Source organism: Equus caballus, chromosome 30, assembly GCF_041296265.1.
Source record: "Equus caballus isolate H_3958 breed thoroughbred chromosome 30, TB-T2T, whole genome shotgun sequence".
Lineage (NCBI taxonomy): Eukaryota > Metazoa > Chordata > Mammalia > Perissodactyla > Equidae > Equus > Equus caballus.
In genome coordinates, this window is record NC_091713.1 from 12663472 (window position 1) to 12676355 (window position 12884).

A 12884-nucleotide genomic window follows, 5' to 3' on the forward strand; every position below is an offset into this window, starting at 1 on the left:
TGAAGCTGAAGGTTAACAGTAGCATCAGCATCAATAAGTGCAAATTACGACACTGGCGGTCTCTTACCCACAGTTTATGAAACATCTTAGGGACAGAGTGAGGTGATCATGTTGAGATGATGCTCAACACAGATGCGCTGTTCAGATACACAGAGGCCATCTCATGCCAACTAGTTGAATTTGAAGTTGTGATGACTTAGACATAAATCTTATTTGAGTAAGCTAAAAACTGAATACAGTGTCAAATCAATCATGAAATCCCATAGTCTCAGGCGACACAGGTGGCATCTTCCTTATCAGTGTTCACTCAACAAAAAAAGTGGTGACGGGAAGCAGGGAGGGCATGGTTTGCTTTTCTGAGTATTTCATCCCTGGATAAGAGACATCCTGCGTCACATGTGCCCATTCGTCAAAGGACAAGCCTGGCTGCCTCACTCTCCCTGATGTCTGTACTCTCTGCCCATATTTCTCGCCCAGACAGCTTTTCCATCTCTGATATAGCCCATGAGAAGAGATACGATGACTCAGCCTAAGTGTGCTACATGCAAATATACTGTGGAAAGATCTTAAAAATATTTACCTCTGCCAGAGAAAAATGTAGTTTCCATTTACTTTTATTCCCCTTAACACTGCCAGCTTGGCCGTATTAATTACTACAAGAAGAATGATTTTCTGGCTTTTCATCATCACTAGGCATAGTCACTGATATTGATAAAGTCTTCCTCCCTCAGTCAGCTGGTTTAGTAGTTAAACAAATATTTATTCAGTGCCTACACACTGTGCCAGGTATTGTCCAATTTACCATAGTCCTTGACCTAAGGTCACCAGCAACCAGCTATAATGAATAAATGGTTCTAAAAAATTCAACCGCATAATGTTTGGGTTTGCATCATTATTAGATTAATAGAAATGCCTGCGGTGAGTCTGCCCACCCACTCAGTTAGAGGTTCAGGGGTCTAGCTGTCCCATTCAAATCCATGCCTTCCTGGCTGGATATGGCAGAATCCATCTCGTAGGAGTTGTCTGCTCTGAAATAAATATCAGTGGGAACAACTCTGGGTCGTATGTCCAGCTACAACTTCTAGGTCAGAGGCAAAAATCCCAGGAATCACCCCATTAGTCACCACTCATCTAGGGACATTGGGCCAGGAGATCACTGGGGATTTGGGGCCTCATTTCTCTCCCTTCCCCTGACCCCAAGAGACTGAGCTTCTTGCCTCCACGCACTCTTTCCCCAACCCTGTAAAAGTTAAGAAATGCAGCAGCTCCGCATTTCAGGATGGAGGATGGGTGCCAACAGTAATAGTTTCTATCTGGGGTTCATTATTGTGGAGTTTTACTAAACTTTCCTGAATGACACCCTTGATAAATGTACAACAATATCATTTCACGATCAAGTCCACCGGGTGGATCAGTTGAAAAATGTTGCTTGTAAATGTTTTTCTCCAAATGTACTATTCTTTCTTATTATGAATCAAGTGTCACAGGATAGATCAAAAGGATCGAACACAGAATGGAGATGTTGGAACTGGATTCAAGATTTTCTTCCATATGTCAAGCATAGCGTGATGATTTAGCTGGGTTCTACAGAGACCTGCTTCAGTTATGATGCAACAAAATACCAAAAATGTTATCAGTTACTGAGGACTGGACTTTTTGTCTTCCTTTGACCACTTTTACCTCTCTTTCCATCCATAGTAGCACATCTCAGATGGATTTCAATCAAGTGACAGTTTATTTCTAGATAACTAATTCTGGAAACAGGCAATTGCTGAAATTTTGGAAACAAATGAGGCTACAAATAGTCAGGACATGATCCCTTGGTGGAGATGATTATTTGTTGTTCTATTTGGGATAGTCTTACTTAACCACATGTTCTAAGATTCTAACCTCTGCTATCTGCTAAAGGACTGTGGAGCTTACACAGCCCAGAAAATGATCCCAAAGTTTTTTACTAATGCAAGTTCACACTTATGCCCAAAACACTGTCAATTTCAAAAAACACACGAATACTCACTTGTTTGGCCTTGGTCTTTGTGATGGTGTCAGAGATAGGTTTCTTCCTCTCCTTCACAGCAGTTTTAGAAAATAATTCCTCAAATTCGTGACAATCTATGGATGGCTCTTCAATTTTTTCCCAAATAAGCGAAGGACTGGAGTCTCTAAAGTTAAGCAAAAGACCAATGAAAGAGCCATAGAACTGAACTACAAGATACCATAGTGGGTATAAAAAGAAAGGAAGAAGGGAAGCAAAGAGGGCAGAAGAGGGAAGAAGGATGGGAGGAAGTCAGGAGGTCAGGAAAGAAGGAAGCATGGGCGAGAGGGAGGGAGGAGGCAAATGGGGACGGGATGGAAAAAGGAGGGAGAAATTCAACTGCAGGAAAAGGAAGAAAGAATATTCTTTTTCCTTAAGACCACCATTTGTTTTATCAGCTTGATGAGAAAGTTAAAATGTCATCAATATATAATGAAACCTTTGCCTAGAAATAGTAATTTCCAGGAATTCTCAGTTACCAAGTCACTGTATAAAAACATAAAAAGAAAACATAGAAGAAAAACCTCTCTCAGTACAGGCTATACAGGCAAGAAATGTCTGATATCTCACAATCCCAACTTGACTCATTGTGGATTATTTACGGGGTTAAGAAAGAAATCATTTCATGATCCAGGCCTCCGCCATCTCTCTACCACTTCCCATCATCCATTGTTATCTGACTTCTCAGTGACTGTAGATTCATATGATACCACCTAAAAAGGGTAGATCCATTTTTAAAAAATGCAAACATGAACAAAACAAAAGAACTTCATATTATTTATCTAGATAAAAGGAGTGTAGGCCACAGTTTGAAATGATGCACATATAAGTGACATGGCAACTATACAGAGAGCAAGCTGCAAAGAGGGGAGCATTCAAAATAGACTCTTCTCCTCAATGTGATTCAGTGAAGAGAAAATTAATAAAAGAAAGGAGAACAAGCCTGGTAAATATCCTCTTTTTCTCAGTGCACACCACATCACACACAAAAAAACTCAAGGAATCAGGGAAAGTTAGAACAAGGAAGGCAAGTGAAGCTTAAAGTGTGTGTTTTTCCTGCCACCAGCACATTCCACAGTCACATTATCACAGCACTGTCCCCAGGGTCAGGGGACACAGGCTATGGACTCTGCATGAATAAGTGATGCACCACCAGCATACCTGGTGGGAAGTGTCCTTTTATAAATATCATTCCCAGTATGGTTTTATGACTTCACACTGTGTCGCCAATCCTCTACAGAAGTGCCATGAAATTCTCAAAAGTAAATTATTTCACACATGGTGTGCGGACGCATGCGTTTTGTGTAGTACTTTCTGAAGAGAAAAACTACTGTCAACAAAATGGATGAGTAAAACAAGAAGGCACCTTCCAAAGGGCGAGGGAAACCTCCTGGGGACTCAGCGCGTCTAAGGGTTTGAGTTAATTTCTAAGCTATTTGTCAGGGGGAGGTTCTGCAACAAGGCAATACAGCATGCATGCTAAGAAAACTCTGTCCCTCTATCTGTAAAAGATCGATCAATAACTAGACAGACATCTGCACATCTTCTACATTGACACATATGTCACTTCTCTCTTTGATACTTCTGGAGAAAAGTCTAAAATTTTAAATAACAGATTGCTTCACTAAATATTGATGTAAAAATCTACAGTTAGAGCAGTACTTAAAAGTACATTAAACTGTAATTTTCCCAACAGTTTTAAAGGAAATGCTTCCCTCGCATTGACAACTGTGCACAGACGTGCTCCTGTCATGTTACCTTCTGCTCTGCAGCTGAATCCTCGTCCAGTACAGAGGCTTCATGGGCCGACAAGGCTCTATGGGCCGCTTCCTACTCCCTTTGTCCTGGTTCATCCCTAAGCCAAACAGGCCCGTTGGCAACGGGGGAGGAAGAAATCCACACACTTGTGGCGTTGGTAAAGTGCTACCCCCAGCTTGTGGGGCAGGTGGAGGGCCTGATCCCGGAAGCAGGGGAGGTGGTGGGGGTGGGGGGATGCCTGTTCCAGGAGGGGGAGGGGGAGCTGGAGCAGGAAGAATCCCCATACCTGGCAGAGGAGGAGGTGGGGGGATCCCAACTCCAGGCAAAGGAGGGGGAGGAGGTATTCCCACTCCAGGAAGAGGGGGGGGAGGAGGTATTCCCACTCCGGGAAGAGGTGGGGGAGGAGGTATTCCCACTCCGGGAAGAGGTGGGGGAGGAGGTATTCCCACTCCGGGAAGAGGTGGGGGAGGAGGTATTCCCACTCCGGGAAGAGGTGGGGGAGGAGGTATTCCCACTCCGGGAAGAGGTGGGGGAGGAGGTATTCCCCCTCCGGGAAGAGGCGGGGGAGGAGGTATTCCCACTCCGGGAAGAGGAGGGGGAGAAGGTATTCCCACTCCGGGAAGAGGTGGGGGAGGAGGTATTCCCACTCCGGGAAGAGTGGGGGGAGGAGGTATTCCCATTCCGGGAAGAGGTGGGGGAGGAGGTATTCCCATTCCAGGAAGAGGTGGGGGAGGAGGTATTCCCATTCCAGGAAGAGGAGGGGGAGAAGGTATTCCCATTCCAGGAAGAGGTGGGGGAGGAGGTATTCCCATTCCAGGAAGAGGAGGGGGAGAAGGTATTCCCATTCCAGGAAGAGGTGGGGGAGGAGGTATTCCCATTCCAGGAAGAGGAGGGGGAGAAGGTATTCCCATTCCAGGAAGAGGAGGGGGAGGAGGTATTCCCATTCCAGGAAGAGGAGGGGGAGAAGGTATTCCCATTCCAGGAAGAGGTGGGGGAGGAGGTATTCCCTCACCAGGCAAAGGTGGGGGAGGGGGTGGCAGCATTTCTGTACTAGGTAGAGGAGGAGGGGAAGGGATTGCTGCACTGGGCAGAGCAGGCCCTGTCATGCCAGGGAGAGGGGGAGGCGGGGGAACCGCCATGCCCAGGCCAGGCAGGGAGCTGGAGGACTCTGTGCAAGGCAGAGGTGGTGGGGGTGGGATGTTACAGCCGTTTTCAAAGGAGGAGAAAACATAGTGTTCATGGCTGGTTTCAAACTCAGTATGAAGAGAAGGATGGGAAGGCTGTGACCCAGCCTGTCCTTGACCGTCAGAACATGGAAGGGATGGAGGTGGTGAAGGCTGAATGGACTGATGTGCGTCAAGCTGTACCGATATTCGCCTTGGAGACACAATCAAAGAAATCTCTGAACAGAATTTTGTCTGAGGTCCAGAAGGAGAGGAAGGCACAGCAGAGTCTCCATGTTCAGCCCCAGGTGGGCACGGAGGAGACGCAGGCAGTGCATCAACAGAAGGTAGTGTCGGTATTCCGCCCTCTTCTGTTGGAGATGTCTGGATTGACTTTGCCTGTAAAATCCTTTGATGCTGTACATCCTTTTCTCCTAACCTGAGAGCTTCAAGACACACATCTTCTGAGGGTGCCAAGCCATTCTGAATCCCATGACGGCCACTGGTCATCTCCATGTCCACAGTGGGGTAGTGCTTCTCTAGTTCAGCTATTTTGGTCCTCAGATCCTCAATGGTCTGTTCCAGCTGCTGAATTACAGTTGCCTGTCCCTCAGACCTCATGTCAAAAACTTCCTGAGGGGCAATACAGACAGACATAGTTAAATATAAAATAAGCAGTAATCCAAGTGTCACAAAAAAAGACTGCAAAATATATTTGTTTAATACTTCCAGAAAGATCCCTCCACAGAAAGATATGATTAGTATTTCTATGTGTCCCCTCTTTTCCACCCTTGGATTTCAAAGTGATTTGTACGTATTACCATAAAACCTTAAGTCCCTTGTTTGCCTAATCTTTGAACAATATCATTGAAGACGAGTAGATCTCTGAGAAGAGGGAAGAAAATTCTGAGTGACAAACCAATTTATTTCCAAGACAGTCTTCTCTCTTCCCTTTCTAGTAAATTTGCCATTAGAATGTTCCCGAAAGATATTTCAAATCCTAAGTTTTAAAGGTAATCACTACCTTTTCAGAGTAATCACTGAAAGAGTCCCCAATAAGATTATGTGAAATAACTTTTGACATCCACATGGCCATGTGCACACATCTTACATGCACGTGTCATATCACTTATATCATGTTTACTATAATTTTAATATTTCACCCAAGGCATTTCAGAAAGTGATACCTTATGTCTTTCCACAATTTATAAAGATGGCTGATAATAACTGTGCCATTGTTTGGGTCACCTCATGTCTCAATGGTGTCTTCCTCCCCCAAGGCACACAATCGACCAGGAGTCCTTTAAGGGAAAAATGCTTTGGGTGGAAAAAAGGGGAAAGCCCTGTGAATAAACTAAATATGAATAACAGATGAGTAAAAAGAAAAGAGAAGGAGAAGGAAGGAGTAAAGAAAAAGGAGTAAAAAAGGAATAGGTAGAGGAGAAGGGAGGACAAACTCAAGCTGTGTGAAGCTGCAATGTCAGACGAAGGCTCACACAGACCTGGACTTGCTCACTCAAGGCTAGAATGAAAGGTAAAGAGAGAGTGAGAGAGTTCTTGTGCCAAGAACCACTTCTCCAGAGTGTCCCAGGGCTTTTCAAAGATGATCCCAATAGGAGCCACCATAAAGAGCCACAGTCCACAGGCATGTACATCTATTATCTTCCCCACATGGAGACTGAGGCTGACACACCAGACCTGCTCTTTAAATATTATGAAAGAATAATTAAGAGGTAATATAAAGATAATATTAAGTGTAAAACTAAACTCTTATCCTGCTTGCCCATGGTTAAACTCTGGACCCAAGAAAAGTCTCCACAAGATTGAAACAGTAACCAAAAATCTCCCAAAAAGCAAATGTCCAGGACCAGAAGACTGCTCTGGTGAATTCTACCAAACATTCAAAGAAGATTTAATACCTGTCCTTCTCAAACTCTTCCAAAAAATTGAAAAAGAGGGGATGCTTCCTAACTCATTTTATGAGGCCAACATTACCCTGATACCAAAACGAGAAAAGGACAACAAGAAAAAAAGAAAATTACAGGCCAATATCACTGGTGAACATAGATGCAAAAATCCTCAACAAAATATTAGCAAATTGAATACAATACATTAAAAGGATCACACACCACAATCAAGTGGGATTTAGTTCAGGAATGCAAGGATGGTTCAATATCAGCAAAGCAATCAACATGGTACCTCACATTAACAAAATGAAGAATAAAAATCATCTGGTTATCTCAAGAGATGCAGAGAAAGCATTTGACAAGATTCAACATATATTTATGATAAAAACTTCCAATAAAATGGATAAAGAAGGAAAGTACCTCAATATAATATAGGCCATATATGACAAACCTAGAGCTAATATCATACTCAATAGTGAAACGCTGAAAACTGTCCCTCTAAGAACAGGAACAAGACAAGGATGGGTGCTCTCACCACTCTTATTCACCATAGCATTGGAAGTCCTAACCAGAGTAATCAGGCAAGAAAAAGAAGTAAAAGACACACAAATTGGAAAGGAAGAAGTAAAACTGCCACTTTTTGCAGATGACATGATTTTATATATAGAAAACCCTAAAGAACCCACCAAAAAACTATTAGAAATAATAAATACAGTAAAGTTGCAGGGTACAAAAACAATATACAAAAATCACTTGAGTTTCTATAGACTAACAACAAACTAGCAGAAAGAGATATCAAGAAAACAATCCCATTTATAATTGCAACAACAAAAAGAATAAAATACCTAAGGGATAAGTTTAATCAAGGAGGTGAAAGATCTGCACTCTGAAAACTACAAAACATTAATGAAAGAAACCAAAGAAGACACAAAGAAATGGAAAGACTCTCCATACTCATGGATTGGAAGAATTAACATAGTTAAAATGTCCATATTACCTAAAGCAATCTACAGATTCAATGGAATCCCAATCAAAATCCCAATGGTATTTTTCATGCAAATAGAGCAAAGAATCCTAAAATTTATATGGAACAACAAAAGATCCTGAATAGCCAAAGGAATACTGAGAAAAAAGAACAAAGCTAGAGGCATCACAATCCCTGATTTCAAAGTATACTACTAAGCTATAGTAATCAAAACAGCATGGTAGTAGCAGGAAAACAGATCAATGGAACAGAACTGAGAGCCCAGAAATAAACTCACGTGTATATGGACAGCTAATTTTTGACAAATGAACCAAGAACATATAGTAGAGAAAGGAAAGTTTCTTCAATAAATAAGGTTGGAAAAACTGGACGGTAACAAGCAAAAGAACAAAACTAGCCAATATCTTACAACATATACAAAAATTAGCTCAGAATGGATGAAAGACTTAAATGTAAGACCTGAAGTCATAAAACTCCTAGAAGAAAACACAGGCAGTACACTCTTTGACATCAGTGACACTTTGACACTCTTTGACAAAAAATTTTAAAATACTATTTTGAAAGGATACATGCACGCCTATGTTCATTGCAGCAGTATTTACAATAGCCAAAACATGGAAACAATCTAAGTGTCCAATGGCAGATGAATGGATAAAGAAGATGTGGTAGATACATATATAGATATAGATACATACGTATATATCTATATCTATATATATACACATACACACACACAATGGAATACTACTCAGCCATAAAAAACAAAAGATGAAATCTTGCCATTTGTGACAACGTGGATGGACCTTGAGGGAATTATGCTAAGTGAAATAAGGCAGAAAGAGAAAGACAAATACTGTATGATTTCACTCATACGTGGAAGATTGCAAACAACCACCACCACCACCACCACACACATACATACAGAGAACAGACCAGTGGTTACGAGAAGGGAAGGGGAGTAGGGAGAGGACGAAACAGGTAAAGGGGGTGAACTTATGGTGACAGATGGAAACTAGACTTTTGGTGGTGAACACAGTGTACCGTATACAGAAGTCAAATTACAATGATGCACACCTCAAATCTATCTAATGTTATATACCAATGTTATCTCAATTAAAACAAAAAGAAAAACAAAGTCTCCACAAAATAAAAGTAAACCTTTTCTTTACTCTTTTTTAAACCCAAAACAAACACCTAAATCATCTGGAGTGGAGAAACTGCAGATGGACAAGACAGAAAAGGGTATTTACTATAAAGGAAGCATCTTTGGTGCTATTGGTATATTTGCTGTGAATCTATAGCTAGTTTTTTTCACAAGGGTAGGGAATGTACAGATTTACTAGTCTTAATCCTAACCCCTGTTGCTTCTTCCCTAAAAACTCTATTTTTAACCACAACATGTAACTTGCTGACGATCAATTACAAAGCTTATTGAGAGCTGAAAAGAAACTGCAGCTTCAGAAACACAGCCCTTATACAAAGTACTTTATTTTTCTATAATCAAAAATACCAAGTAGCCTTTACTGTGGGAGGAAACTAATTTACTTTTCAACTAGTAAAGGAGAGTAACACACTTTAAATAGTTAAGCAAAACTTTGAGAGACTTTTTATTTATATCTAAATAGAGGTATTCATATATACATATTTAATACTTTGTCACCATTTTCACCAGTCTATACAAAAAACTAAAGTACTACAATACAAAGTTTGAGAAATCATGCCATATAATTTCTAGATAGTCTACAGTAAAAGAAATAACTATAATAAGCAACTTCTAATATCCTGTTTGGCCACTGTACTTAATTCCACTCTCCAATTATGATGCAAGAGGAAACCAGAAGCCAAAAAACTAGCGCCCAAATTCATCCTAATAAAAAGTACAACTGCTTGGCATGTCTTCCTTATCCTGGACGAGTAAAAGGTATAGATTATTTTCATTTTTCCAGCATAACCTTAAAAGTGACCTTTAAGCCTTAATAAGTATATTTTTAGTTATCCTGGTACATAAACAGGGCTCTCATTTTCCCATTAATATAATGATAGTATAAAAAGATTAGTTGATGAAAGGCATGCAAGAAGTAAACTCTGGAAGAGTTTTCCAAAATTCAATTCTTAAATGTTATTGCCTAGGCCAGCTCTTTTTCATCACAGATTTGAATATAGTGAAAGCATTATAAAGAATAAAGGACATGAAGAAGGAGGAGGAAGAGGAAGAGGAGGAAGAGGAGGAAGTGGAAAGGGAGAAACTGATCCTAAATCCCAACAACCTAGCCCAATAGCAATTACTACACGTCGTTCTGCATGGATGGATTTATGCCCCCACATTTACAAGCCAACTAGTCCAACACAGCACCCAAAGCCAATGATCATAGGAGTCATCGTACAAGTGACTGGAAAGATTCCTGGGACTTTTATCCTTCCTAATTATTTATACAGCCAGTAGGAACAAAGCAAATGAGTATCCCATTACACACGACAATTAGGACCAGAAAAAAGACTTCTTTTATGAGAATCAACTTAAGACAATTTGGCAGTTACTTTGGATTGGCTCTCCCAACCTCCAGCTCCTTCTCTGCTCCTTCTACGTACAGAAGTGGGAAGAAAGACTACATTGACAGACTCCCTTGCAGCTGAGTTCACCGGGTTAGATGCAGTCACACAGAGATTTAGAAAGTGGACTGAGGTAGGGGCCATACTCTTGTGTGCCATGACTTTCTGTTAGGGATCAAGGTCTGCTAACTTCAGGCTGCTCTGGGACAACATTCCAATGTCCACTCTCCGACTTCCAGTGGTGGCCTCAAAGGTTTCAGCTTCCCTGGTAGACCAGCCGTATACGATTCCTTTGAAAAGTTTCAGCCTAGAAGTAAACCTTCAAACTTCTAACCTTTCCATGAAAAAACTAATTTTATATCAAGTAAACCCTTCTGTTCAACATATCTAGCAGGGTTTCTGGTTCCTTCAACAAAGCCTGACTGATACAACCACGTACCAATATTTCAGAGTAACTTGTGGGGGGAAAAAGCTCTTCCTGTAAGCTGCCTGAGGTGATCTCTGAAAATGTTTGCTACTCACTTGACCCCGAAAACCCCACACACTCATCCAAATTAACATGTTCAAATCTTCATGTTCACTTTAAGAACATTCCTGAAAGTGCCCAGGCCATCAAGGGTACACATATGGGAAAAGCTATCTGAAAGTATCTGAAAGACGTCACCTTACAGAAGCAATGTGTGCCACTCCACTGTCACAGACGTGGAGCTGGTAGGTGCACACCAGCAAACAGTGGGGCTGGACATAGGGTCAGTGGCCAAAAATGAGTGAATTTTTGCTATACATGCTTAAAAATGCAGCAAGGAATGCTGAACTTAAGGGTTTAGATGCAGATTGAGCACATCCAGGTAAACAAAGCCCCAGGATGCACCACCAGGCTTAATAGCTCACGGTTGCATTAACCCGTACATCAGCTCCTCTTGCCACATTGAGATGTCCTTACTGAAAAAGAACTGATTCTTCCTAAACCAGAAGAGGAGACCACACAGAAAAAAAGATATCCCAGAAGAAAATGAAAAACAAAAATGTACAGCCCAGGAACAAATTCAGTATGAAATAAATGCAAATAAAAGTTTAAAAAATTGGGGAAAAAAAGAAATTAAAAATTAAAAACTACATCACCTTATTTCTAAAAAGTATTTTTTATCATAAAGGTAAGCATGAACAAACTGTTAGAATTAAAATGACTCAAGTGTTAATTTTCTTCAGTGGAAATTTCCTGACTGAAGTATATGATGCCAGGGATGACGTCTTTTATGAAAAGATGGTCACTTTTTGTAGCATTTGAGTTTATCAGTTTTCCCAGCGGCCTCTGACAATCCTCTGATTTGCAAATTCATCTTTTTGGCATATATGTCATATCATGCTCACCAAATTAAACTCTGTCAGGTGCTCATTAATCACTTACTTTTCATATGATTCAGATTCCCACCATCACCTTCCCTGACCTTTAGGAAATCCTACAACTTCTGCGAGATTAAGAATTTCACCTTACACTGTATTTGTATCATGCGGTTTAAAAGCCCCAAAAATCATTGATAGACAGACCCTGCCCAAAATAAGCATGGTGGATTATGAAAGATGGTCTTTGTTAAGTGAGGAGGGATTTGGGTTGGATCTAATTTTATAAGTGGTCAATTTATTACAGTATATTGTTACATGTTTTACTTATTTTTTAAATAAAATGATAACTGAGGGCACTCAGATAATAAAAAGTTGAGAAAATAAGGAATTGATCTACTCCATAAGCTTCAAAGGTTTTCAAATGTAAGCTACAATAAGAACTAGAACTAAGAAATGGCAGAGGAAATAGAGATAAGAGGATGAAATTCCAAAACTGAATCCATAATAATATGGCAATGGCTGCCTTGTGGTGCCAAGACGGCAGGGAAGTCAAAGAATTCATGAAGAAGATAAAGAACAGACTGCAAGACAAAAGGCTGAAATTTTTAGAGAGAGAATTTCTACCAGGACATTACAGCTAGAGAACAGGGAAGAGAAGCAGGAGTGAGAGGCTATCTTCTTCTTACATTACTCCCACTGTAGTGAGAACAAAAAACCAATTTGCTGAAATCTTAATTCCCCTTTATGACCCTCTCTTTACCTGCAAAATCCCAGCCCTGAATCAATGTAACAATCCTCCTTTTCCGTTCCAGGGAAACAGAGCAATTAAGCTCACCTCAAACCTCAACTTACCAGCCTATAATAAGGCCGGCCATCCATCTTACAGAGGAGCCAGATGTAGGTAGGATTGCTGGTTCTGAATTCAGTTAAGTATTTTCAAAGACGCTTATCTGGCCTTCCTTCTCCAGGGCTATCAGTGAAGGGCTGGCTGACTCTCGGAGAGGACTGGCTCACAGTCAGCTGGGGCATTTTCTGTGGAGCTCTCTAGAGAAGGCTGCATTGCTTGTCAGCAGCAAGAGTTGATTTCTATACTGGCTATTTTTTTTAGTTTTTTTCCAAGATTTATAAAGAAATTTACAGGG

The 12884-nt window shown here is 40.9% G+C and overlaps 1 protein-coding gene across 1 annotated transcript in view; it reads right to left on the reverse strand.

Moving 5' to 3' along the window:
• FMN2 (formin 2) overlaps positions 1–12884 on the reverse strand; it is a 342454-nt gene that overhangs the window by 232766 nt on the left and 96804 nt on the right. Inside the window, exons 5-6 of the mRNA XM_023632505.2 lie at positions 3794–5589; positions 2018–2162 (exon numbers count right to left, since the gene is read on the reverse strand). Of these exons, the coding sequence (XP_023488273.2) occupies positions 2018–2162; positions 3794–5589 (1941 nt within the window). The remainder of the gene's footprint in view (positions 1–2017; positions 2163–3793; positions 5590–12884) is intronic.